The 27,147-nt window shown below is 32.6% G+C and overlaps 4 protein-coding genes across 7 annotated transcripts; all 4 read left to right on the forward strand.

Annotated features, from left to right (window-relative positions):
* Positions 1–1,348: 1,348 nt before the first annotated feature.
* Positions 1,349–3,183, forward strand: LOC127258585 (50S ribosomal protein L27, chloroplastic). Its single transcript, XM_051285486.1, has 3 exons — positions 1,349–1,700; positions 2,531–2,632; positions 2,742–3,183. Exons 1-3 carry the CDS (start codon positions 1,404–1,406, stop codon positions 2,904–2,906), a joined length of 564 nt encoding a protein of 187 aa, XP_051141443.1. The 5' UTR covers positions 1,349–1,403; the 3' UTR covers positions 2,907–3,183.
* A 2,658-nt stretch (positions 3,184–5,841) lies between these two features.
* LOC127258157 (glucose-6-phosphate isomerase, cytosolic) lies at positions 5,842–13,166 on the forward strand. 2 transcript variants are annotated; one of them, XM_051284870.1, is made up of 24 exons: positions 5,842–5,993; positions 6,222–6,272; positions 6,369–6,445; positions 6,541–6,622; positions 6,706–6,753; positions 7,091–7,246; positions 7,321–7,417; positions 7,540–7,582; positions 7,696–7,763; positions 7,883–7,967; positions 8,922–8,970; positions 9,376–9,448; positions 9,533–9,593; positions 9,933–9,999; positions 10,273–10,329; positions 10,415–10,468; positions 10,567–10,695; positions 10,823–10,886; positions 10,978–11,051; positions 11,285–11,338; positions 11,426–11,494; positions 11,608–11,697; positions 11,787–11,894; positions 12,901–13,166. In XM_051284870.1, exons 2-24 carry the CDS (start codon positions 6,222–6,224, stop codon positions 12,949–12,951), a joined length of 1,707 nt encoding a protein of 568 aa, XP_051140827.1. In that variant the 5' UTR covers positions 5,842–5,993; the 3' UTR covers positions 12,952–13,166. The 2 variants fall into 2 exon arrangements, with proteins under 2 accessions (XP_051140827.1, XP_051140828.1); XM_051284871.1 differs by having other exon boundaries at positions 5,870–6,041.
* Positions 13,167–17,804: 4,638 nt separating this feature from the next.
* LOC127258372 (exocyst complex component EXO70E2) lies at positions 17,805–20,447 on the forward strand. The gene has a single exon (XM_051285186.1). It carries the CDS (start codon positions 18,294–18,296, stop codon positions 20,220–20,222), a length of 1,929 nt encoding a protein of 642 aa, XP_051141143.1. The 5' UTR covers positions 17,805–18,293; the 3' UTR covers positions 20,223–20,447.
* Positions 20,448–21,230: 783 nt separating this feature from the next.
* On the forward strand, positions 21,231–24,522 carry LOC127258412 (glycine-rich RNA-binding protein 2, mitochondrial-like). 3 transcript variants are annotated; one of them, XM_051285244.1, is made up of 5 exons: positions 21,231–21,375; positions 22,198–22,344; positions 22,455–22,523; positions 22,724–22,830; positions 23,774–24,522. In XM_051285244.1, exons 2-5 carry the CDS (start codon positions 22,206–22,208, stop codon positions 24,320–24,322), a joined length of 864 nt encoding a protein of 287 aa, XP_051141201.1. In that variant the 5' UTR covers positions 21,231–21,375; positions 22,198–22,205; the 3' UTR covers positions 24,323–24,522. The 3 variants fall into 3 exon arrangements, with proteins under 3 accessions (XP_051141201.1, XP_051141202.1, XP_051141203.1); XM_051285245.1 differs by having other exon boundaries at positions 21,249–21,375; positions 22,204–22,344; XM_051285246.1 differs by lacking the exon at positions 21,231–21,375 and adding an exon at positions 21,478–21,493.
* Positions 24,523–27,147: the final 2,625 nt, after the last annotated feature.

Consider the following 27,147-nt stretch of genomic DNA (forward strand, 5'->3'; position numbering starts at 1 on the left):
GGAGATTTCTTAAAAAAAGAGACCAAAAAATAAAAAAAATAATAAAATAAAATAGGAGATCATTACATCCAAATGATCAATGAAAAATAAATCACAATGTCCAAAAAGATAGATTTTAGCTTCACTGACTATGTCCTTTCTTTTGGGATGACATACCTTACCGGACCGAAGGTATCTATTGATATCGATATCGATATCGTATCGAATTTTTCGGAATAACGAAAATACATGTTGGCACCGTACTAAAAGTTTCAATATATCGAATTTCGATATACCAAAACTTTTGATAAGGTATCGGTATATACCGTTTATACCGAAAATTTTAATTTCGATACGATACCGGTATACACCGATTATACTGAAAATTATAATTTTAAATTTTAAAATAATTAAAAAATAATAATAAATATTACCATTCTCCGCCGTAAAAATATTATAAAAAGCTCAATAGTCTATCTATTTTTTTGTTATGATTTAAAAAAATTTAATAATTATTATTTATATTAATAATTAAATTATTTAATAAAAATAATATTAGTACCTTTTCATACCGAAATATCGAACTTCCAGAAAATTCATACTGACATCGTACTGAAATTTTTGATACGACATTCATACTTTACCGAAATTACCAATATACTAAAATTTTCGATATTTTTGAAAATCACAACACACAGTGATCCTCATTTGGCAGTCCAAATTTCGCCCTCCGTCCGTGTGGCTTCTTGCAGGCGAAAGTCAAATTTTATTCAATGGATTTGAAATTGCTATTGTACAATTTAATTCTTTCAGCAATCAACACTGCATTGCTTGGTTTAACGGTCAAGCTGGACGCAAAAATATTTATTTATTTTTTATTATGTTAAATCCCTTATAAACACTATATACTCTTTTTTTAATATAATAATAATATTTAAAAAAATAATACTTCTTCCGTCTTGTATTAGTAAAAATAATTATTCTATAATATAAATAATTATAAATTAAAATTAAAATAATTAATTAGTTTAATTAAAATTAAAAAAATATTAATTAAAAAGTTTAAAATAAGATTAAAGTGGGTAATTATAAAAAAAAAAAAAAAAAAGTGATATGAAATATAGGACAGACAGAAACGACCGTATATACATAATAACGAAGAGAGTAATAAACTTCATCTTTTCTATGGGAGAAGGGAGTATTTTAAAAATATTGAAGTTCCGGTTCGATCCGAAAACCAGCGGTTTAAGAGTCCGTAAAAAAGAATCGAAACCGAACCGTGTGGAACCGGTTTCGGTTCGACGCCGGTTCGAAACCGATCTAAATTATGTGGCCCGTCTAGCTCGATAACGTTTTCTATCCTCTCCTGGCCGCAAGAGAATTCATTCTCTCTTTTGTTTCCTGAATTTCTCCTCCCGTTTACAATGGCGCAACTCACTTTGAGTTTCAATCTTGTGGGGGCTTTCAGAGGGCTATCCATTGCACCATCGTCTTCCTTTACCAGAGGGGACGTCGGCGGTCCTGCTCAACTACTTCAAAAAACAACCGCAATCTCCTCCTTTCCCTTGAAATTCCCATTGACAATTGAGGCGGCACACAAGAAAGGAGCTGGAAGCACTAAAAATGGCCGTGATTCGCCGGGGCAGAGGCTTGGAGTCAAAATCTTCGGGGATCAAGTCGCCAAGCCTGGCTCTATTATAATTCGCCAGCGCGGTACCAAGGTTCGCCCCAAATCCCTACTTCATTCCATTCCATATTTACAAATTTCTCTCTGCATCTATTACACTTGAGTGTTTCTTTCTAGGTTTTTGTAAAATAAAATAAGATAAAATTCACGATTTGTTTCATTTATTTGTTCAATGCATTCGTAGTAAGCCATTATCGTAGGTAGAGATATGAATGGTTTTGCAGCAGATGAATTGGTGTTTTATTGTCATTTTGCTACTTGACAATGATATTGATAGCTCACAAACAAAGATATGAATGCATTTAGATTATAATCAGTTGCATCATCAGCTTAATTGGTTTTCAATCCTTGAGTGGACTGGATATTTCTTTCGATTCTCATTACACATTGTTCTTCTTATTTGGCTTGTTGTTTATGCCTTTGGTCTTGTGTTGTTGTAAACAATTAGCTTTGGATACATACACTACATTGAAGTGAAAATGCCTAAAACTTCATCCTTGATGCACTAATATCCTCCTTTATGCTGGGGTGGTACCTATGACTATGACTAAGAATTTAACCACAAACATAACGCAGGAATTATTATTCCTTTAGCTTGTTTGTCGAACATCTTCCTCCTAACTACCAACATAATGGTTTGGTTTATATGTGATACGTTAAGAAATTCACATCCCTTTACATACATACATACTAGTTCTTATCAAACTTGTCTTTTTTGGTTATATTATCAAATTAAGTTCAGTATTGTATTGCAACACATTCCTTTATATCATTCGATCATGAATTTAAGTCTGTTGGGATCCCAATTATTTATGTGGAACGTATCAAATGATGAGATGAGATGAGATGGGGTGGTTGTTGCAGTTTCATCCAGGGAAGAATGTTGGACTTGGTAGGGATCATACCATTTTCTCGTTGATAGATGGAATGGTCAAATTTGAGAAGTTTGGACCCGATAAGAAAAAGGTTAGCATTCATTTTCATCGTCATTGTCATTGCCATTGTCATCGTCATTTACATATGTATATATATATATAAAGAAGCCACACAAAACCAAACATGCAATGGAATGCAGGTAAGTGTATATCCTCGAGTGGTACAGCCTGAGAATCCCAATAGTTACAGAGCAAGAAAGAGAGAGTCATTCAGGTTGCAACGGGAGCGACGAAAAGCAAGAAAAGAAGGGATTGTAAGTGAACCAGAAATGGTTCTTGCTTCTGCTGCTACCCCATCTTGCTGAAGAAGAGTATCAGGAATGAATGAGAAGCTGTGGAATGATTTTCTTTTTTAACATTAATATTAGTATTGTATTCTTGGATTCAGCCACAGCAGAGCAGCAAAGAAATGAATCAAATACATAACTTCACCACCCACTTTTGTGTATCTGTATCTACCAATACCATCCGAGAGAGAGAGAGAGAGAAATGGAATCGTTGAGTGTAGACAAAACTATAAGAACAATTTCATTGGCCCATCCATCATCGTTTGATCTGGAATTAATCACCAAAATTCACTTTCCTGCTGCCTATGTAGTCTGTAGTTAGTTTATGTTTGATTCTGGATTTATATATATATATATATGGAATTAATGGAAGCTTACAATGTTGTTATTCACTACTGACTAACAACCCCGAATAATATTAAAAAATAATACTCCCTCTGGTGTCCATATTATCTTTTATGTCTATCCTACGTCTCATGTTATTTTCATATTTTTTGAAAAAGGATAACACACTTTAATTTCAATTTTTTAAATTTTTTATTTTATAGTATTTTAAATTTTAATTAAACTAATTAGTTATCAATCTTAATTTATAATTATTTATATTATAGGACAATTATTTTCATTAATATATTTTTAATTATCTACTAATTATATTTATCCTAAATTCTCGTGTCTACGCTAATCCCGATACGTTACGTGGGACGAAGAGAGTAACATTTTGTCAGTAAGGGATGACCGGGGTATTGGGAGTGAACTTGTGATTATGAGATCAAGGGCTCAAACTCAACGCATCCAGGTACACCTGTCAAACATAGTTGGACTGGAGATTTACCAATTCGCACTTCCGGAGAGCGGCTACAGATTTTTAAGTTATAAATAATAATAATAATAATAATAATAATTTTATTATTATAACCATCACAAATTAATAGAATTTTAATGTCAAAAACTTTAACAGAACGGAAATAATAGAAGTTTCATTTATCTAATGATTGATATTTTTTAATCACTCTACTGTCACGGGTTGATATGCCTGCTCCAGGTTCTCGGCCATAGTCTGGTGTGCGAGCCCTTGTCCTATACGGTTTTCTGATGACATGTATCTTGGTGCAGGTACGTGTTCCGCATGATAATATATCCTGTGCGTGTTGCCGACGGCTGGTCTGGGCCTCGGCGCAGGCATGGCGTGGCTTAGGCGCTGAGCATGTCAGCTTCCGGACACGTTACACTACGATATCTATTGTTGGGTCAGTTCAAACCTAAGTAATAGCATCCAAACATATTAATTTTTTCAAAAATATATATTCTCTCCATTCCCTAAGAAAGATACTATTTTTCATTTTTTTCCTTTAAAAAAAAATATTTTTTAGAAATATTATTATTTTTTTCATTATAAATCAATATAATATCAATATTAAAAAATTTACATATGAAAAAACAAATATTACTCCTCTCAGGGATGATGGAGATAGTATAAAATATAAATACGAGGAAAACACACCCTTGCGCTACATTGATTTAAGCAAAGAGAAAGAAAAGAAAATTTCCATAGGCATATGGAATGACGTAATCTTCCTAATATGCTAGTGGAACAAAATTATAAGGCGTTTGTTCGGGGTTTTGGATTTTGAATTAGATTTGAATAATAAAAATTTTGAATTTGAATAGTTGTATGATGTGATATAAATAGGGGTTGATGTGATGTTTTGAATATAAAATTAATTTTTAATATAATATAAAAAATAAAAAATAAGTGTTTAATTTAATATTTTTTAGAAAAAAAATAAAATAAATACTGAAAATTAAATCAAATTCCCCAAACAAACAGTGAGCTAAATGAATCAAAAAGTCAAATATGCATTAAAAAAAATCAAATATGCACCTGATCCTCTTCGACAAAAGTATTATTGGTAAATATGTGAATTTTTGTAATGCATATTTGACTTTTAATTAATGGTTGAATTCAATAAATACTTAAAAAAAGTTATTGTTTAATCAATTCTAGAATACATGTATATATAATACATGCTATATAATAATAAGGTAAAATTGTCTATAATTCTCTCATAATTTTTAAATTCAATATAAATTTTTCATTTACTTTAAAAAAATTGCATGACGTCTCTTTATATTTTAAAATTTTTTACATGAAACTCCATTGTGATTTCAAAACTCAACGTAAATCTTCATTTTATTTTAAAAAATTGTACGACGCCCTCTTATATTTTCAAAAATATTGCATAAAAACCCCGACATGCCAAACATACAGATAGGAAATATAAGGGAGATTTCATGGTAGTGGGTTTCATGCAATATTTTCGAAAGTATAAAAGAGTGTCATATAATTTTTAAAGTATAGAGATATTTTACTCTGAATTTCGAAACTACATGAGAATTTTACCTAATAATAATGATAACACCACTTTCCGCCTCTTTCGTTCTTTTACTCTGTTGGGCAGAAATATCAAAACTTTTAAGTAATAAAATATTATTTTTATCTGTTTTTAACAATATATTCATTTTTTATTTTACTCCGTCTCGTTTTTCTTTAATAATTGTAGTGTCTACTTAATATTACAAATATTTTTTGAATTTACAATATATTATACAAATATGATTATTTTTATATTATACCATACTAATAAAGCTGGTTTAATTTTTTACCTTTATTTTTGCTTTCTAAAACTCCGTACAAAAAATAAACAAATAAATAAATATGAGATGGATTATTATTTTTTAATTTATTACTAAATCCCAAAAATTCATTAAAAAAAAAAAAAACAACGGTCGGCTCGAATTGGAAGCTTGCGATTCGGTTTCGGTTCGTGCGGTTCAGTTCGAACCGGAAGTTTACGATTCGGTTTCGATCCGGTCCACCGATCCACGTGACCGCTCGCGTCTTTCTGCCCTTTTTCATTAGCTGCTCACGTGACATCTTCGTCCGTTTCTTTCTGGTCCCAATCGGTGAATATATTCTTGAATTTGGAATAGAAATAGAAATAGAAAGATGCACTGAGTTTTCTTTATCTTTCGCTGCAAAGAAAGGAGTGTACGCTGTTTTTGTTTTTCCTGATTTCATTTCTGATTATCGGCCGGCTTCAGGTATTTCTTTTGAGAGATTGGGTCTGGGAGTAATTTTTACCTGTTGAGGTATTATTTGGAATAGATTGTGACTGTTCGTTATATGCGGATCGGATTTTATACGTGGCTTGCGTTGAATTTGTGGTTGAAGCTACTTGCCTGCGTTAAATTTTGGAACTGTGGCTTACTTGAATCGATTGTATTAAATTTTGTGATTTGAGTTGTGGAATTGTCTTCGGATTTGTGTAGATGGCATCGGCTTCTCTTATCTGTGAAACTCAGCCATGGAAGAGTTTGAAGGTAAAGCTGCGGGTCTTTCTGGATTTAGCATTTGTAGGGACGTGTTTAATGGTATGTTTATTAATGTGGCTGATGCATTCAATTTTCAAATTCCAGGTTCATGTTGAAGAAATTAAGAAGACTCATTTGCGTGAATTGATGGGCGACAAAGAACGTTGCCAGTCCATGATGGTGTATGTATGCTATTGGATATATAAAACATGGAATTATTTTGTACTGTTTTCAGCCTTCAATGGTATTGATTATTGTACGTTTGTATTATTGGCAGCGAGTTCGATGGAATGTTATTGGATTACTCAAGGCAATGTGCCACTCTTGACACATTGAATAAGCTCAAGACTTTATCAGAGGTGAGTTATAGGTGAGTCTTTTCTGTACTTTTGGAGACGTACGATATGCAATCTGACTTGTGGAGCTATGTCTGGTGATGTAGGCAGCACAGTTGAAAGAGAAGATAAACAGGATGTTCAATGGAGAGCGTGTAAGTTGATGTTTCTTTTCTGAACTAATCAGTGTAAATACTACTTTCTATATTTCTGAGTAGCTTGGGATGCTTGTAATGGGAAGCAGCAAATTATGTAACTTGAGATTGCCTTTTTTGGGTTTCTTTAAGATCTACAAACTTAGAGAAAGCACCCTAGAAAGAATTAACATGACATGGTACCTTCATTTCCTATTGTGGTAAATGACTCTGCATCACATCCCTTCTTGTATTATTATGAATCAAGAACACCATGCATTACTGTGTTATCTGTATCCAATCCCACCTTGTTGAACAGCAATATTTGTTAATTTTTACAATTATGTGGGATCATCAGATAAACAGTACAGAGAATCGATCTGTCCTTCATGTAGCACTTCGTGCTCCAAGGGATTCAGTCATAAATAGCGATGGGAAGAATGTGGTCCCAGATGTTTGGCAAGTTCTTGATAAGATCAAGGATTTTTCCGAGAGGGTCCGCAGCGGTGCATGGGTAATTCTTATCACCATATATGCTGTTGTTGATTGTGAAAATACTGTTAGTAATTTCTTTTAAATATTTGACAGGTTGGTGCCACCGGAAAAGTCTTGAAAGATGTTATTGCAATTGGAATTGGGGGCAGTTTCCTTGGTCCTCTTTTTGTCCATACAGCACTGCAAACAGGTATTATGATGCTGCATAATTGCGTATTTTAGCAATATTTAATTTTGTTCGTAAAGATTTGCTTGGGCAATCTGTATGTACATGCCATGCCTAATGTTTCACATAATGTTGACAACCTGCAGACTCTGAAGCTGCTAAATTTGCAAGTGGCCGCCAGCTGCGATTGTAAGTTCTACTTTATTGCTAAACAATTCCTTCCATTTTTTTAATATGATGCATGCCTCACTGCATTAGTAACAAATTTACTTTTGGCTAAACACTTTTTTGTTACTTTGAAGCCTTGCAAATGTTGACCCAATAGACGTTGCAAGAAACATTGCTGGGTTGAATCCTGAAACCACATTGGGTACGTTTGATTTATTATCCTTTCAAAGATAAAGAATATATATATTTATATATGTTAATGGAAGGGTGAAGTTCTAAGCACTCTAATGCTTTTCTCGTATTGTTATGGATGTACTGCAGTTGTTGTCGTTTCAAAAACTTTCACGACAGCTGAAACAATGTTGAATGCTCGAACTATAAGGGAGTGGATCTCGGCCGCCTTGGGGTAAGAACATTACAGAAAATTCAATAGTCATACTCCCTTGTCTCTGTATCAACAAACCTGACATGATTAAATAGTACATTGTGTCATAACATTAAGTATAACGGTATGCATTTCTTGAGCAATAATCATTATCGCGAACTTTTCTTTTCTTTTTTTAAAGGACTTACCTTTTCTTTCACTGAAAAGGTTTTTGATGATTTTTATAGCTTGATTTTAGGAAATTTAGGTATAAATGAAGTAGCAAAACTATATGTCTCCTTGTAGTCTTTGAGTTAAAGCCACTACTGCTGCAATTTCCCCAAGCAGCATATGGATTCTGCCTAATGCAGCAATGGGAAAAAAATGTTCATGGAAACTTGCCAAAGAAAAAAGAAAGTATGAAGCATACTTTGAGTTTTTAATGCTCTACATCTCTGAGGAATTCTAAGTGAACTTATGAATGTTGAATGGTATATATATGTGTGTGTGTATATATATATATATATATATGGACATGTTGAAATAATGAAGTAAACTGGATTAGAAAAGCAACCGTATACAGCGGTGGTGGTAATCAGAGGACCTGTTCGCTCCAAAGCCAGTCACCTGCATGACTGAAACTTTATTTTATCTTAGATATTTAGTGGCTCAACATTTTTTAATTTGGACCGAAAACATTTGGACTTGTCCATAACTAATAATTATTGTGCATATAATGTAATTAGATTTATTCGAAAGATTATATTTTATTAATTTATTTTTATTTCAAAATGGGTTGATTGGTAGCAATCACAGCCAAACCCAAACCTGGCAGCTTTCTTGGGTTAGAAAATCCTCAATCCAAGCCTATTAATTTCTTGTTAGGTTTATGTTGTGTTTTTAGGTCAAATTTTGGTACACTGTCAATATATTACACACTGGACTCACTATTATCACTCTGCTTATTAATCACTTGTATGATTCAATGTTTTCCAGGCCTCAAGCAGTGGCAAAGCACATGGTTGCAGTCAGCACTAACCTCACGGTGAATTACCTGATTTCATTTTAATCCCATGTTTCTGTTTTTACTGACATGGAAATGAATCTATATTGCCTTGCACCTGTTTATATCTTCAAATTTGATTAGTTGTTGTTCTACTCCCTTGTCATATGTAAACAATTCACTGAACTAATGCTTTCATCACAAATTTTGAGGAAAGGAAATATAAGCACACTATGAACTTTGCTTCTAAGTGAACAGTTTTCATGTTTTGCTTTGAAGCTGCATTGCCTTCTCACAATTGGCCTTATATTTATTGATATATGAGCGCATAAATTTATAAGTTATTTTTTAGGCAGTTATGGCAATGAAAATTGGTCACCTTCTACCTGATCAATAATTTGAGCTTACTTAAATGATGAATTTAGCCCTCATTGTTTCAAACTGCAGCTTGTAGAAAAGTTTGGAATTGATCCAAATAATGCCTTTGCATTCTGGGATTGGGTTGGAGGACGGTATAGTGGTATGTATGTCGTGTTTTACAGACAATTCTTGTCTCTTTAATTTGGCTGTGGATTTTAATGGTCCTTTGAACCTTTGGTTGCAGTTTGCAGTGCTGTTGGAGTCTTGCCGCTTTCTCTGCAATATGGTTTTGCAGTTGTTGAAAAGTATGGTGACATGCAGCTTTCATATTTAAGGATTTCATTCTTGCTGTAGTGCACACAATATGCAACCGTTTGGAGCCAGGATGGAAAAGGCTTTATGAAATGGTTTTTTCACTGCTTCAAAATTTTATGAAATGGTTTTAAATAAATAACTTCTTCATTTAAAAGATGTTTTTAGTTTTAGTATAATATGTTGAGTGCACCTTGGACCACATAACCTTTAATATTATTCTTTTAAGCATCATGGATTTTTCATTCTGGTTTGTTGTTTTTTGACATTCTCTTTTATTAGTTTTACTTTTCTTAATTGCTTCCTGACATTGCTTTTCCCTTTGGTTGAAGGTTCCTAAATGGAGCTGCAAGTATTGATCAACATTTCCACTCAGCACCTTTTGAGAAAAATATTCCTGTACGTTTCTTTCTGATAGTTAAAATATCTGGCTCTGTCCACATAATTTGAGTTTCAATAACAGTGAAGTAAACAGATTGTCAAACATATGTTTATATGTTGTATATATATCATACAAAAGAACAATTAAGCCTGTTTTTCTCCCTCCAAGTAGTTTTTATTATTTTTTGGATACCCTTGATTATATGTTTTTTCATATGATAGGTTCTATTTAATAGCTTTACTTGAATCTCTTTTTAGATAGTCTAATTACTTCTGCAAAAAATTTTGCAGGTGCTACTAGGATTGTTGAGTGTCTGGAACGTTTCTTTCCTTGGATATCCTGCTAGAGTAAATTTCTGGACCTACTGAGTCTTTTACCTCAGTATTACCTTTCTTGACATAGGCATCAGAATGAGTAGTTCCTTAATTTCAGGCTATTTTACCTTACTCTCAAGCACTGGAAAAATTTGCACCCCATATCCAGCAGGCATGTTTCCATTTTTTTTTTACTTAATATTGTTTCATGGTATGGGCATAACCTTTTTGGCATAATTCTAATGTACTTCCATAGAATTGTTTTTTCAGGTTAGCATGGAGAGCAATGGAAAAGGTGTCTCAATTGATGGTGTGCCTCTTCCGTATGAGGCAGGTGAAATTGACTTTGGGGAACCTGGAACAAATGGACAACACAGTTTTTACCAACTAATTCATCAGGTAACAGATATATCTTGACCATTATACTAATTAAACCCATTGTGACACTAATTTGATATTGCCTGTTATGTGATATTATTTTTTTCTAAACAATCTCTGTTGCACTATCCAACTTGTTGATTTCCAGGGTCGGGTTATCCCATGTGATTTTATTGGTGTGGTGAAGAGTCAGCAACCTGTTTACCTCAAAGGTACTAAACCATCTCTGTTTATCTGTATTTTATACACGAAGAGTGATATTTGTAGGTAATTGCAACATTCAAGCAACTTTTTTTTTAACAGGTGAATTGGTCAGTAACCATGATGAGCTCATGTCTAACTTCTTTGCCCAACCAGATGCACTTGCTTATGGGAAGGTGTGACAGCATTTTTAATTATTGTTCCTTATATAACCCGAATGCCATTTACTTTTGTTTGCAACTTTCATTTTTTATGCATGTGGGCATTAGGAGGATTCAAGACGAACAATATGCTTCTTATGTTCTGAGTTTTGGTCTTTGAGTTAGTTGCCTGTTCGATATATATCTAGCCATGTAATATCTATTATCAAAGCTTCTGAATATCTGTCTGTTCTTCTTATTTCCTTCAGACTCCAGAACAGTTGTTACACGAGAATGTTCCTCCAAATCTCATTACCCACAAGGTTATTTCTTCTCACCATCCAATTCGATGGACCTAGTCTAATTGCTGCAGCTGTTTATGTGATATTAGATTATGTTCTTTTTTGTAGACTTTCTCTGGCAATCGACCATCCCTCAGCCTGCTACTTCCTTCTCTGAATGCTTACAACATTGGACAGGTGAAAAGTTTGTCATTTATCTTATCCTAGTGTCAGGGTGTTTGGTTGCTCTGGTTAGTGGTACACTCTTGGATGCACTAAAGCTTATTAAGAAATGTCTGTTTCAATGCCAGTTGCTAGCTATTTACGAGCACAGAATTGCTGTTGAAGGATTTGTTTGGGGCATCAATTCTTTTGATCAATGGGGAGTGGAACTTGGAAAGGTGTAAATTAGTTTGTTGAAATATCCTACCTCACCTCACCGCCTTTCCTTGATATGTGATTGTTTTTCTTCTTGTTGTAATGGAATCAGTCACTGGCTACTCAAGTCAGAAAGCAACTTCATGCATCTCGCAAAAAGGGCGAATCTTTGGAGGGATTCAACTTCAGCACTACATTGTTGTTGGCGAGGTATCTAGAGGTATTGATTCTCAAAACTCTCGAACCCGACATACATACATACATACATACTAGTTCCTACGCAAAACTTTTAAATGTGACAACATGCTCATTAATTCCAGTCAGCATATTGTTATGATATATATAGCATATAGTTGTTGAAACATGTGCTATATATATATCATTAGCCTATGTTGTTAGCTATATATTATATTATATATAGTGTTCTATTAACATGTGATATACCCTGAGATTTGGTAATGTGTGTTGCATAAACTAGTGTCATGTATTTTCAATTTATACGTTGCATTGTATTATACTAACATAAAATGTGTGCGGTTCGTTTTTGCTTTGCTAACATGTGATATGTGCTTAAGTTTAATAACGGTATGTGTAATACTTCTGCCATCATAAAAAAGTATGCCTATTTGACCAAACATGAGTTTGAAAAAAATGATAAAAATAATTTTTTTTCTTTTTAAGATAAAGAAAAAGTAGAAAAATAAGTATTTTTTTACTAGAAAATGAAATAAGAATAAATTTATTTGATAACAAAAAAAAGTGAATAAATTTGGATGACTGAGAAAGTACGTACTATTGTAACCTGCTTTTAATTTTCATGTTGGATTTGTATTACTTCCTCCGTCCAATTTCTATTGTCACGGTTTTTTTAAGTGATTGTCTTTTTGTTATGAATGGACAAATTTTGTCCTTAAGTGTACGATAGAGATTAAAAGTAATAAATGAATGAAGGATAAAAATGTAAAATTTGTGTTTAAAAAATGAAATAGGATAATAGTTGTTGGACGTCCCAAATAAGAAAGTAAGACATTAGTTTGTGGACGGAGGGAGTATTATATTAATATAAATTGCGTGATTGTTTATTTGTTATGTGATGTGTATATATGTTATGTGTTGTCAGCAGAGCAAGCACACTCCAATGGCTAGTTGGTTACATATTCTTTCTTGTATAGATTTATAACTTAAAACACCAACAACTCTCAAATGGTTTCATTTGTTCTGAGCAGGCAAGCAAAGATGTTCCAGCAGAAGATTGCACCATCTTACCAAAAATGTAAGGTCAGGTCCCCAACTTAGGTTTTGTTTGTTTGGTTCTTTTCACATGTACCATTGCCCTCAAATAAGCATGGCTGGCTGGCTGGCTAAGTTTTCAATATCCATTACCATTATATCTATCTCTTCTTGTACCCATGAAATGTTCATGGCAATTTTCATGACACAAATAAAACATTCTGGCTGGTGTTGAAAGAATGAAAATCCAACTTTACTCAAACATGATAAGTTCGGCTCAATTCAATTCGTTTGCAGCTTTACTTTTGAATATGCAACTTGCCTTTTTTAGTATGAGTGTTGTGCAACCCCAAAGAGCCCTATATAGTCTGAATCCCATCACTGGTTCCTCTCTTAAAAGCACTGAGGTATCTTTTCGTGGGGATTCAGACTAGGAGGGGCTCTTTGGGGTTGCACAAGACACTCATACTAAAAAAAACCGAGGGCTGCCACAAAGAATGGCGGACCTGTTGACATTCATAGAGGGTTTTTTTTTTTTTTTTTTATATATATATATATATATATAATGCTCTGCTAGTCGATCCCCATGACCGAAAGTCCATAGCCGATGCACTTATTTAAATATGTGTTTTTAGAACAATACTTTGTACATAAAATTACGAATTAATTAGCGGAGATATATTTAAATAAACTCAAATTTATAATAAATCAATTGAAATTAAAATAATATGGAATTAAACTAAGAAAAATAAGTCAAAACAAATTAAGATAGAAGGCAACCGATTGTGGCTTTTCCATGAGTTTTGTTGGGTTTCCGGTGAGGATTTGAATTCTTTTTCTAGTGGTTAATTTTTGGTGGATTTTGAGATTTAGAGTTTTCACCGAGCCTTATTGAGGTATGATTACCATATGTCATTAACACCAGAGCAAAAAAAAAAACACTCTTATTTGGAGATGACAATCACACAAATTATTTACGAGCATAACAATGTGACCTTTTTATATATATATATATATATATATTCAGAAAAAGATTAAAAAGGACATGTAATATGTCTTTAAAATAAATATTGTAAGCTAGGTATACTTGGCAAATAAAGATATCAACAAGGATACGTAGTAAGTTTTCAAATTAAATGTTAAAAACTATGCATGTTTTTGCACATAATATAAGAATTCTTTTGCATATATTCTTATAATCAATTAATTGGTACTTACATAAAATAAGATAAGCATCAAAGTTTCATAAATAAATGAAATAGCTTTTAACCAATCATGGTCCAAACAAATAAATAGCTTATCTAACTACGGTCCAATCAAATAAATAATTTTTAGCCAGCTACAGCCCAATAAATAGTTTTTAGCCAGTTACGGCCCAATCGAATAAATAGGTTTTTTGCCAACTACGGTCCAAAACAATAGTTCTTTTCCCAAGCTACGGCCAAAAAAATAGTATTTTGGCAATTGTGACCCATAGGAATAGTTTTCTAGCCAACTTACAACCCATTATACTAAAGATCAAATAGCAAGCAATATATTGTCTCGTAAAGAATGGTCTGATGGTGTAGGGATTGGACTTGTGACCGTGAGGTCATAGATTCAATTGTTATGTCTAATTTGATCTGAATATATATATATATATATAGGTATATGAAAATGAAAGAAGTTATGTAAATATATCTCATTCATATGTTCACCCCATCTTTACAACAATTCAATTCATGTTTCTTCCTTCGAACACATATTGTTATGTCCTAATTCTACTATTAAGACTAGCTTTAAGATAACTTGTACTATTCCTCTAACTCTTCAATTGGGTTGATATGATCTTAAATCTTGAATTTTCGGTGATCTTTCTTTTTTTTTTTTTTCCTTTTTTTTATTACCAATGTGTTATCGCTAAAAAAAAACCTCCTTCAGCGACTTATCCAAAACATCCCAACCGAAAATTGAGTGGATTCTCCAGCTTCCTTAAAAAAATATTAGAAAGAAATTAATCGAAAAAAAAAATAAAGAACAAAAAAACCAAAATCAAAAAATAAATTGAAATGAAGAAAAATAAATTGCTGAAAAATACGGTTCAGAATGTATCCTTTCCAAAATAAACTAATTAGCATATACTACTTCATATCAAATCTAAATTTAAATAAAATTTTATTTTATCCAAATCTATTATATCTTAATCAATTATCTAAAATCAAATAATATATTAGAATTTAACGAACATAAATTTGATCGGATGGAATGTTGACGACAACTACCATTAATTAAGCACTAATTATCTTCAAAGAAACACATTACTACTTATACTCATGAAAGCAATGTATAGGTGTGCGTGAATAAACACTTCAATTTAAAATTGAAAATTAATTAAGCACTAATTATACACGATTAAAGCATATGGTTCAATACCAACCCAACACTAAAAATTCACACACATATATATATATACATACACAAATAAAACAATAATTTAATTATCAATAAACAATAATTAAATAACAACTCATCACAATATATATATATATATATTATGAAAATAATATTTCAATTTCAACCTAACACCAAAAATTAAATACTACTCCCTCCCTCCGTCTCATTTCTCATGTCTACCTTTCCATTTCCGTCCGTCCTCTTATTTTGTCACTTTCTATTTTTTTGAAAATAATTATAACTTTAAGTTTAATTTTAAAATTTTAATTTTTAATTTTAATTATACTAATCAATTATCTTAATCTTAATCAATAATTATTCTTATTATATGATAATTATTTTCACTAATATATTTTTAATTATTTACTAATTATACCCCTCTTAAATTCTCGTGTCTACGGTAACGTGGTCAAATTATCCGGGACGGAAGGAGTACCATTTTAGCACCGCATATCTGTTATAGGAAGCAAAGCCCCCATTTCGAGATATTTTTCAGCAATTTATCAGGGCAAGGCGTATTTGAAATTGTATTCATAAATAATAAATCAAAAAAAAAAGAACAAAAATAAATGGGAAGAAAACAAAAAAATTAAAGAAAGATAACAAAAATAAAGGAAGCAAAGAGAAAATAAAAAACATACGAGAACATAAAAGAAAGTAAATCTCAGAGAAAGAAAAATAAATTGCATAAAAACTAAAATTTGCATGAGAGAAGAATTGTACGTGTATCTCTTTACCTTTATACTATTACCTACCTTATGTAAATTTGGATAAATTTCTATTTTATTCGAATCTATTAATATCCTAATAAATTCTACAGAATCAAATAAAATTTTATCTAATAATAATTTGGGATAACAACTATGTAGATATAAATAAAGTAACAGTTTAATTACCAATAAAATAAAAAAAAAAAAATTAACTACCAATTAAGTACTACATATATATTATGAAAAATAATATTTTCATTCGAACTCGGCACTAAAAATATCTTATAAACATTAAAAATTAAGTAGTAATATGAAGTGATAAAATATCTTATAAACATAAAAAAGATGAAGTTACATGGAAGTATGATAGAGGGCTTAAAATATCTTGTATTTTTATTTTATGTTCATTTTAAGTCTGCATGTTTGTTTGGGGATTGAATTTTAAATACACTATTCATTCTATTTTTTTTCAAAAAAATATCAAATCAAACATCTATTTTTTATTTTTTATATTATACTAAAATTAATTTTACATTCAAAACATCACATCAACACCTATTTATATCACATCATACAACTATTCAAATTCAAAAATTTTACTATTCAAATATCAACTCAAAATCCAAACCCTCAAACAAACACACCCTTAAAATGAGATTAAAGTGTGTAATCATTTTAAAAAAAAGGAAAGTGACATGGTACGTGGGACGGACATAAACGGTAACGTGGACATGGTACGTGGGACGGAAGGAGTAATATACTATGACATTCGCTTGAAAACAATAACAAAAAATGCAAATGAGAAAATTAGTGATGGACGAATGTAAATAATTAATAATATATTAGTAAAATTAATAATAATATCATAACAAATAATTATAAATTAACATTAAGATAACTAATTAGTCTTATATAAAATTTAAGATATAATTAAAATGTGTATATTTTTTTAAAAAATAATATAATATGTGAAACAGATAAAAATAAAAAATATGACAGTGATATTCCCTCCCTCCCAATACAATAGTTTTGTTTATTATCGTCCCAAAATAATAGTTTTATTTTCATAAATAATCCTATCACCGTAAAACTACCATTACTTTTTCATTTTTATTACACAATTATCATTACTTTTTACACTAATACACTCACAAGAGAAAAAAAATATTTTATATATATTTTTTACCGACTACCAATATTAATATTGTTTAAATTTCGTGTCACTTCAATTAAAAGTATAGTTGGGTATTATATAGTATATAATGGAAAATTAAGGAACTTTCCTCCGCCGACCAATCATGGGTGGGTTTCTTGTAGTTCCCACTGACACGTGTAATTCAATTCCATTGTCTTCATTTTGACCCACCCACGGCCAAAAGTACACTTACCTATATTTAAAAATTAAACTAGGTTTAATTAATTACCTTTATATATATATTTAAATAATTTATAAAATATATATTCAATAAAAAAATAAAAATAAAATTAATATATATATATATTATTACAATATACAATCTAAAATAATTTTTCTAAAAAATAAATAAATCAAACAAAGTATGACTATATATTGAATTTGTTTGTTTAATATTTTAATTTGATTATTTTAATTAATAAGATAAATATTTATATATAAAAAAGATTGAAAAAATTCATAAAATTTATAAATTAAAAAATAATATAAATTAATTTACCTCCTCGTAAACTTTGTCATCAAAGATTGGAACTTGACTGTTATTACCACATTGGCTGAATATTTTCTCCACTTCAAATTCAATGGCGTGATGGGCAAAACAATAAAGAAGCAGAATTCCACGAAGACCGGGACCAGGACTGGTCAAAATTGAGAGGTCCAGCAGCAGTGGTCAGAAGACAACCAAAAGGTACTTTCTTCTCCGAGCGAACTTGATTTGCGGTTTCCTTTCTTCCTTTTCGCTTCAGAAATTGAATCAGGGGAAGATCCGGTGAAGGTCTCTCTGGATCCACCATTGATGCGCACCTTATTGACCTTCGTCACATACTTCGCTCAGTACACGGTCAGTTAGTGCTTTTACTTTTCCTTTCCTTTTTCTTCTCATCGCGGATTCCGTGGATAGTTCATACCGGACGATTTGTTGTCGTCCTGAGAAGCTTGATTGAAATTATTGTTCCGAATTTGTGAGAATCGGTTGGTAAAATTAGGGTTTATGCGATTTGGGGATATTTGAACGGAGAATCCCTAAATTGATAAAATTAGGGTTTCGAGTATGGAAGCGGAGGAGGATTTAATTGCAGCCGTAAGGCAATTGATCAAAGCCTTAGAATCGAAGAGGAACTTGACAGACGATACCAGGAATATCTTAGCAGATCTAGGCTCCCAATTGTCCGCCATAGCTCGATGTCCCGACACCTCCAACGAAGAACACGATCAACGCGACCATAGCCCCGACGAGCTCGAGCTGCACCTCGACAAGCTCTACGATAAGATCATGAGTTGGGAGAAGGATCAACAATCAACGATGATATGGGACTGTGGCTCTCAGGAAGCTTACGACTATCTCAAATCCGTCGATGAAGTTCGTAAGTTAGCCGAAAAATTCGAATCCAATGGCGACGTCAAATTGCTCTGCCGTGCTCACGACGTCCTGCAGACCGCCATGGCCAGGCTCGAGGAGGAGTTCAGGCTGCTGTTAGTGCAGAATCGGCTCCCATTCGAGCCAGAGCATATGTCATTCAGGTCTAGCGAGGAGGATATCATCGACGTAGGATCCGTGATATCCTCCGGCGATGATTCCGTCGAGGACGTCGTGCAGAGGGAGAGCATGGGCCGCGGCTCGGAGGAGTATATTCTCGAGCTTATCCATCCCGATGTGATCCCGGATCTCAAGAGCATCGCCAATTTAATGTTCGATTCAAATTACGGCCGCGAATGCTCGCAAGTATTCGTCAACGTCCAGCGCGACGCCCTCGACGATTGCCTGTTCATCCTCGAGGTCGAAAAGCTAAGCATCGAGGACGTCGTGAGGATGGAATGGAATCTTCTGAATTCGAAAATTCGTCGATGGATGCGTGCAATGCGGGCATTCGTCCGCCGCTACCTCCGGAGCGAAAAGCTCCTGACGGATCAGATTTTCGGCGACCTCGACGGTGTCGCCTCCGAATGCTTCGCCGAGTCGTCGAAAACAGCGGTCCTCCAGCTGCTGAATTTCTGCGAAGCTATTGCCATCGGTCCGCACCAGCCGGAGAAGCTGATGCGGATTCTCGATATGTACGAGCTTTTATCGGAGCTCGTCCCCGAGCTCGTCGGACTATACTCCGACGATGCGGGGGTATCCGTCCGGACCGAATGCCAGGATGTCCTAAAACGACTGAGCGACTGCACGAAGGCGACGTTTCTCGAATTCGAGAAAGCCGTCGCCGCCAACGTCTCCGCCAACGCATTCCCCGGCGGCGGCGTCCACCCCCTCACCCGCTACGTCATGAACTACATCAAAGCTCTTATCGACTACAGCAAATCGCTCGAAGAGGTCCTCAACGACGAATCGCCGTCTCTCCCGCCGTTGTCATTGTCGCCGGACAGAAGCCCCGCAAGCGACGAGGAGACGACGTCGACGTCATCGTCAATCTCCCGCCACTTCCGGGCCCTCACAACGATCCTCGAAAACAACCTCGACGAGAAATCGAAGCTCTACAAGGACGACTCACTGCAGCAGCTCTTCCTAATGAACAACACGCACTACATGGCCGAGAAGGTGAAGGGATCGGAGCTGCGGACGGTGCTGGGCGACGAGTGGATCCGAAAACGCAACTGGAGGTTCCAGCAGCACGCGATGAACTACGAGCGGGCGACGTGGAGCTCGATCCTGGCACTGCTGAGGGACGAGGGGATCCAGAATCCGGGATCGAATTCGATTTCGAGGACGATTCTGAAGGAGAGGCTGCAGGGGTTCTACCTGGCGTTCGAGGAGGTTTACAAGAGCCAGACGGGGTGGTCGATCCCCGACGGGCAGCTGCGCGACGACCTCCGAATATCGACGTCGCTGAAGGTGATACAGGCTTATAGAACGTTCGTGGGAAGGCACATTAATCATATAAGTGAGAAGCATATAAAGTACAGTGCTGATGATTTGGAGGATTATCTTTTGGATCTGTTCGAAGGATCCCAGAAATCTATACATGGAGGCCATAAGAAGTGAATCCATGGCTCCTCATGTTATTGCTATGGTTATTATTGTTGTTGATTGGTTGATTTTGTTTACCGTTTTTGTTATTTTTGGGGGTGAATTGTGATGTCTACAATTTTTTTTGAGGGTAGGGTACTTAGTCATGGACTATGAATTCAGCAGACTAAGTCACGCCAAGCCAAGCCAAGCCAATTATGTGTTAACAAATAATAAAATTTTTGTGCATTTTTATAGGAATGATGATGGTATGGTGTTTTATTAGGGGTTTTAGTTTGTGCTTTCAACTTGTTTTCGTATCAGGTTGAATTGTACATACAAAAAATGAAATTTGTCTCATACCATAAATTTATTAGGAGTGTCTGTTTGTTTGTGTTTTCAGAGTCATGTTCATATCAGGTTGAATTCTAACTATATTTAAAAAATGTTTAGAACTCGACCCCAACTTGATTTTTAATCTAAAATTCTAAATGTCAGATCGATCTAATTTTAATTTTATTTTTGATCCTAACAAATTCCATCTCTAATAAAAATTCATTATAAAATCAAAAAGATTACATTAAACAATAATTTTAATTAAAAATATATTATTATTAAAATTCAAAATCAAAATTTCGTTTTTATTTTTACTCAATTTTTTTTTAAAAAAAATTGTCAAATAACATAAATAAATATATCATTAAAATTTAGAATCAAAATTCCACTTTTACTTTTACTCATGTTTTTTTAAAAGGAAATTTGTCAAATACATAAATATTAAAAATATATAATGGCGAAAGTTATCTTTTCATGATTAATATAAGTGAGTAATATATTTAAATGTTTTTATTTATAAATTAATTATATATATAATAATATATTTATAATTTATATAAAAATTATATTTTAATATTGATGTATCACTATTTTTTTTATTAGAAAATAGTATTTTTAGTTTTTAGACGAGGCAATATCACTGTCCCAAATTGACCAGAGACATATTCAAATCCTAAATGTACTAATTCTCTTTACAGAATGGACGGTTTAGATTCATTACGCTAGCTGTTCGGTAGTACACTCTCCCGCAGACGATTGCGGCCTCACTCAACATATTAGAGCTTAAAACCCTTCTCTGCTTGTAGCCATTTCAGTTCGAAGCTCCAGAATTCTGTAGATTCTTCTATCGAAGGTGACGGTTCTTTATTCATCCATAACCCTAAGCGCCTATTCCGCTGTGTTTTTAATTTTTTAGGCACGATTTCTGAACTGTTAGAGGTTTTTGGATCTTCGTTTGAAATCCGAATCAGGTTTAGGGTTTTGGGAGTTTTAAAATATTTGGATTAATTTGTTCCGTACTCGCGTATATGTTAGATGTTGCCTTCTTATCTGTAATTCATTAAGATCGATAGCTCTTTCAGGTTTTTATTTACGAATTCTTCATGGATGTATTTTCGTAAAACACATGATTCTAAAGTAGATGTTAGATGAGTGTATTTGTTGTGATTTGCGTGCATTTTTGGGTTCTTAGAATTGTTTTCGACTAGTTGAATCTGACTTACTGCATTTCTGCGTTATTATATTGAAATTTGAATCTGTTTTTTATGCTTGTAAAGAGTGGTTGGGAATGAAATATGACAGGAATTGTAGATGGTTATGGTCATTTCCTGATTTTGGATTGACAGACGAAGCAAGTTTTATATAATTTGTAATCCCAAGTAGCTGTGATTTGCATTTATAGCATCTAAATATCACCCTACCCTCGGGGATTCCAATTATAAGCTGATTACGACACCTGATTGTTTGATCCCATCGAATTTTGATTTGTTGGAATTTTGCTTTGAGTTTTATTAGTATAAGTTAGGCATCCTTGATTGCATTTGTTTTTAAAAAAATAAATATTATTAATAGATTTTTTCTCAAAGGATTGAGGTTTTGATCAAGTTCTATCACAGTTCCTTTGGGAAAGGTACTATCTGTATCGGATGATGATTAAGCTGGCCTTTGCATGTAGATACAGAGATGGCTTTCCTAAACAGAATCGGGAACTTGCTAAAGCAAAACATCGGCAAGCATGTTTCTTCAAATTTATCTGCCTCGAATCCCTCACTTTTTCAGGCAGTAAGAAGCATGTCCTCATCATCAAAGCTCTTTGTTGGAGGTGGATAAACCTGCCATTTTTTAGATTAATTCAACCCTGTTCTTTTTCTTCTTCCTGTACATATGTTTTAGTTGGGGCTTTGAAATAAATGTGGTGTTCTCTTCTTTCAGGTCTCTCTTACAGCACAGATGAAATGAGTTTACGAGAGGCTTTCTCTCAGTATGGGGAAGTGGTTGAAGGTATCGATCTTCCGACCTAAACGATTGAATCAATATGAATTGCTTTCATATTTGTTCTTTGTATGGTTTTAGTAATTAAAGCACTAAAAAGCTTGTGGAGTTGCTAGCTCTGTAACTTTTGACAGAAATTCTAACCTTTTCTTGATCATTAGGATTTCAGATTTGCAAGTCATGCATTTTTTTATTTCAAATTTTTGCAGCCAGAATTATCATGGACCGTGAGACTGGAAGATCACGAGGATTTGCATTCATTACTTTCACGTCAACTGAGTCTGCTTCCAGTGCCATCCAAGCATTCGATGGGCAGGTAACTTCTTGTGCCGGATAAGCAAGACTGTATCAAATTTTTCCGTTAGCTTGTCTAAAATGCATCTCTCAATTGGCAAGAATGTTCCTTTTTTCTTATTTAATTAAGCTATTTCATCAAATTATTTCCCCTAAACAATCTCCATATTGGTGTAAAGCTGTTGCATTAAATAAAATAATTTCTATGCCTTGTTTTGCACTACTGATTTATTGCCGTCACTCTGATTTTGCTAATGTATCTGTTGTGTCTTGCAATTCTATGACCTATCTGTAGCAAGGGAGCAATGAGAAATCTTTGGTTTAATTCCATTTGTTATAGTATAACTTCTGACCGACAAATTTGGTTGATGGAATGGACTATTTGAGCCATTACTGTTAATGAGCCAAACTGAGCCAAAGTTAAGGATTCTAGCTCGGGTTTTGGTCGTTTGTTAAAAGATTCAAGCTGAATTTTTGTTTGAGCTCGGCTAGCTGAACAAAAAAAAAAAAAAAATTGTTTGTATTTGGCTTGGACCGGCTGGTTAAGAGGATTTCTTGTTTTATCTTATTTAAATCCAAATTCAATTAACAATAATCATAATAATAATAATTATTATTATTATTATTATTATTTATCAATATATTTATATAAAGAAAATTAGAATTATGTATAATATTTATAAAAATATATATTAATTAAATATAATAATATTAACTTAATTTGTTAACAAACACTATCGAATGTTTGTGAACAAGCTCGAACTTGTTCATTAACATAACAAGCTAAAATTTATATTCATATTCAGCTTGTTAGTTTAGTGAAGGAGCTTTTAACAAGCTCAAATGAGCCGAACTAAGTTGGGCTTGCGAACAGATTGTTTGTTTTACAGCTCTAATTTGAGGGAAATAATGCGACAATACTTTGTGGTTTAACATGATATGTCATATTCTATATATGATTTTAGGATCTACACGGGCGTAGGATCAGGGTGAACTATGCTACAGAAAAGCCTAGGGGTGGAGGTTTTGGAGGTGGATTTGGTGGTCCCGGAGGTGGTTTCAATTACGGCGGTCAGGGTGGTAACTACAACCGCGGAGGAGGGTATCAGGGAGGCGGAGGATATGGTGGCGGGGGCGGCGGCGGCTTTGGTGGATACGGTGGTGGCAGCCAATACCCTGATGGTGGATACCAAGGCGGAGGCGGTGGATTTGGAAACAGCCCCCAGTATCCCACTGGAGGTGGCGGTGGCTTTGGTGGTGGGGACAACTACCCTAGCGGCAGTGGTGGTGCTGATTATCTACAAAGTGGTGGAAACAATGCTGGCACTGGCGGCTACTATTCCGGCAACCCGACTGGCTTTGCTGAGATAAACGAACAAAGAAGCCAGATCGAGGATTTTAAGCCTGATGTGGTGGATGAGAATGGCAGGGATGGGTTTGATGCTGCTGAGAACAACAACGATTTTCAGGTGGATGCCATGGATGAACATGAAAAACAGCAGGGATGGCGGTGAGGATGATGGGTCGGAATCGAATCGAGTCGGATACTGCAGGTATGTTCTTTTTTTGTCATAAGAAACTGGTTTAGTTCTTTTTATTTAGCCAGCCAATATTTTCGAATAATCATCTTGGATTGTGGATGTCTTCTCCGCTTAATTTCTTTGAAATTTTGATGATATGTTCATTTCTTTATCTATATTTTGTTTTCTGGTTATTATGGGTGCGCATGATGGTTTGGGGATTGGAATTGAAAATTTTTTGAATTAGAATCTTTATTTTGATTTGTTATAAAGTGATGATAGATACGATGTAAATTTGTAAGAATATAAATTTTTATATGTAAGAATTTTTATATGTAAGAAAAATTAAAAAGGAATAAAATTTTTAAATTTTTATAATTCAAATTAATTTTTATATGTAAGGAATATAATTTTTAAATTTAATAACAATTTAATTTGAATAATAAAAAATTTTATATGTAAGAAAAATGGTAATTTTTTACTTAAAAAAAAGAAACAGGAATAAATTTGAATGACAACTAAAAAAAAATGAAAGTGATAATAGATTTGAATGATAAAGAGATTAAAATAACAACAAAATATCCAAAGCCAGATTCAATCACATACAGGTACTTTTTAATTTGACAAAATAAAATACAAAATAATTGTTAATTCAGTTCGACTCTTATTTCTGCGGGTTTCAACTCAAATATATCTCAATTTATTTAGAATCGGAATCAACTTACAGAGTTGTAAATCTAAACTTAGATCATCCTAAAACAAATTCTGCTCAACGTCAGCAAGATTTTCTTCTTAAAAGTGAGAAATTCATGAAAAAAAAATTTTTTTTGTGAAAAAAATTAGAAATTATATATGATGTTTTATAAGATTATATGTTAATACATTTATTCAAAAACCGTAAAAAATAAATTCTTTAATAATAAATTTAATGTGATTTTTGTAAAATTAAAATAATACTCTCTCCGTCCCAGTGTGTATTACCGTAGACACGAAAATTTAGGTAAAGTATAATTAGTAAATAATTAAAAGTGTATTAGTAAAAATAATTATTATTTAGTAAAAATAATTATAGATTAAAATTAAAATAAGTAAATAGTTTAATTAAAATTAAAGAAATTATAAAATTTAAAATGCGATTAAAGTGCATAATTATATTTCCAAAAATAGAAAGGACAAGTTATGTGGGACGAACAAAAATAGAAAATAGGGACAAATTATGTGAAACGAAAGAAGTATAATTTTAAAAAATTATAAAAATTAAATAGTACAAAAAAATTAAAAAATAAAATAAAAATTAATAGTAATACTATAACATTCATTTATCTGATTTCAAGGGAGAAGTAAAATGATTTATTTTTCCATTTTCATATTTCTACTCAAACAAACAAATATTTCTCTTGTCCATTCTTTGTACCAAACACAGCAATAAGAACCCTTTGATTTTTTATTCTTCTTTACTACTACATATATATATATGGGTGCGTTTGTTTGGGGGATTTGATTGGATTTATACTATTCATTCAATTTTTTTTCCTCTAAAAACATCAAATCAAACACCTATTTTTCATTTTTTATATTAAAGTAAAAATCAATTTTACATTCAAATCATCACATCAACACCTGTTTATATCACGTCGTACAACTATTCAAATTCAAAATTTTTACTATTCAAATCCCAACTCAAAATTCAAACCCCCAAACAAACACACCCATACAAAATTTTCTCTTAAATCATTCTCACCTTCTCTCGACTCAAATTTCTTCATATTTGCTATATACCTACCTTCTTGCTTCTACTTTTACTATGCAATGTTCTTCAATAATATTTTTTTTAACATACATAAAATTAAATTTTGTTTTCCACTATCTTTTCTCACCCAAAGTTTGTTACAATGCATGACAATCAATTTTATCTATTCTTCCTTTGAGATTCAGTGACTTCACCAAAATTTCAGTAAAAATCGAATTGAATCAATTATTTTTGGATTATTTTTTTAAGTGAACATGTGATAAATTGGGTCGCATCTATCCACGCATTGATTGGATCCATTATCGATAACTATGAAGAATATTATAGAAAATGACGAATTTTGTGTGTTTGGTAATTTTTGTATATTTTTCTTGTTACTTGTATATGTTACTTTTCTTTATCCGTCAATTTTATATGTATTTTACTTTTATATTACAAATAAAATAGTATAAATTTGACTGATGAAAAAAATATATTATTTGAATAATATTTTAAAAATATTTTATATCTTTCAAAAATTACATGAAACATTTAGGCTTTCTTGTTTGGGATTTTGGATATTTCTATTGTTCCTTTAAAAGTATTAAATTAAAATATTTTTTTTATAATTTCTTTTTCTTTTTATCGTTTTTGTATATGCCATTATAAATGTTTACTTTCTATTATAATAATTACATTCCGATAAAAAATAAAAATAAAAATAAAAATTTACATACTAATATTAAAATATTCTTACGGTGTGTTTGTTTGAGAGTTTGGATTTTGGGTTGTGATTTAAATAGTAAAAGAATTGAATTTGAATAGTCGTATGATATATATATAAGAATTGATACGACATTTTAAATGTATAATTATTTTTTATTATTATTTTTTTACATTTCATTAAAGATTAATTTTATATTAAAAAATATCATATATTAAATAATTATGTTAATTTAAAAATTTTAATATTTAAATCTAAATTTAAAATTACAACTACAAACAAACACACCCTTGAAAAAAAAAAAAGACAAACATAAAAAAGGTAATTGGGAGTCCAACAATTGCAGGGCACGAACTTATTTCTATT

This window comes from Andrographis paniculata, unplaced genomic scaffold, assembly GCF_009805555.1.
Source record: "Andrographis paniculata isolate CXL003 unplaced genomic scaffold, ASM980555v1 Contig59END, whole genome shotgun sequence".
In the NCBI taxonomy this organism is placed as follows: domain Eukaryota; kingdom Viridiplantae; phylum Streptophyta; class Magnoliopsida; order Lamiales; family Acanthaceae; genus Andrographis; species Andrographis paniculata.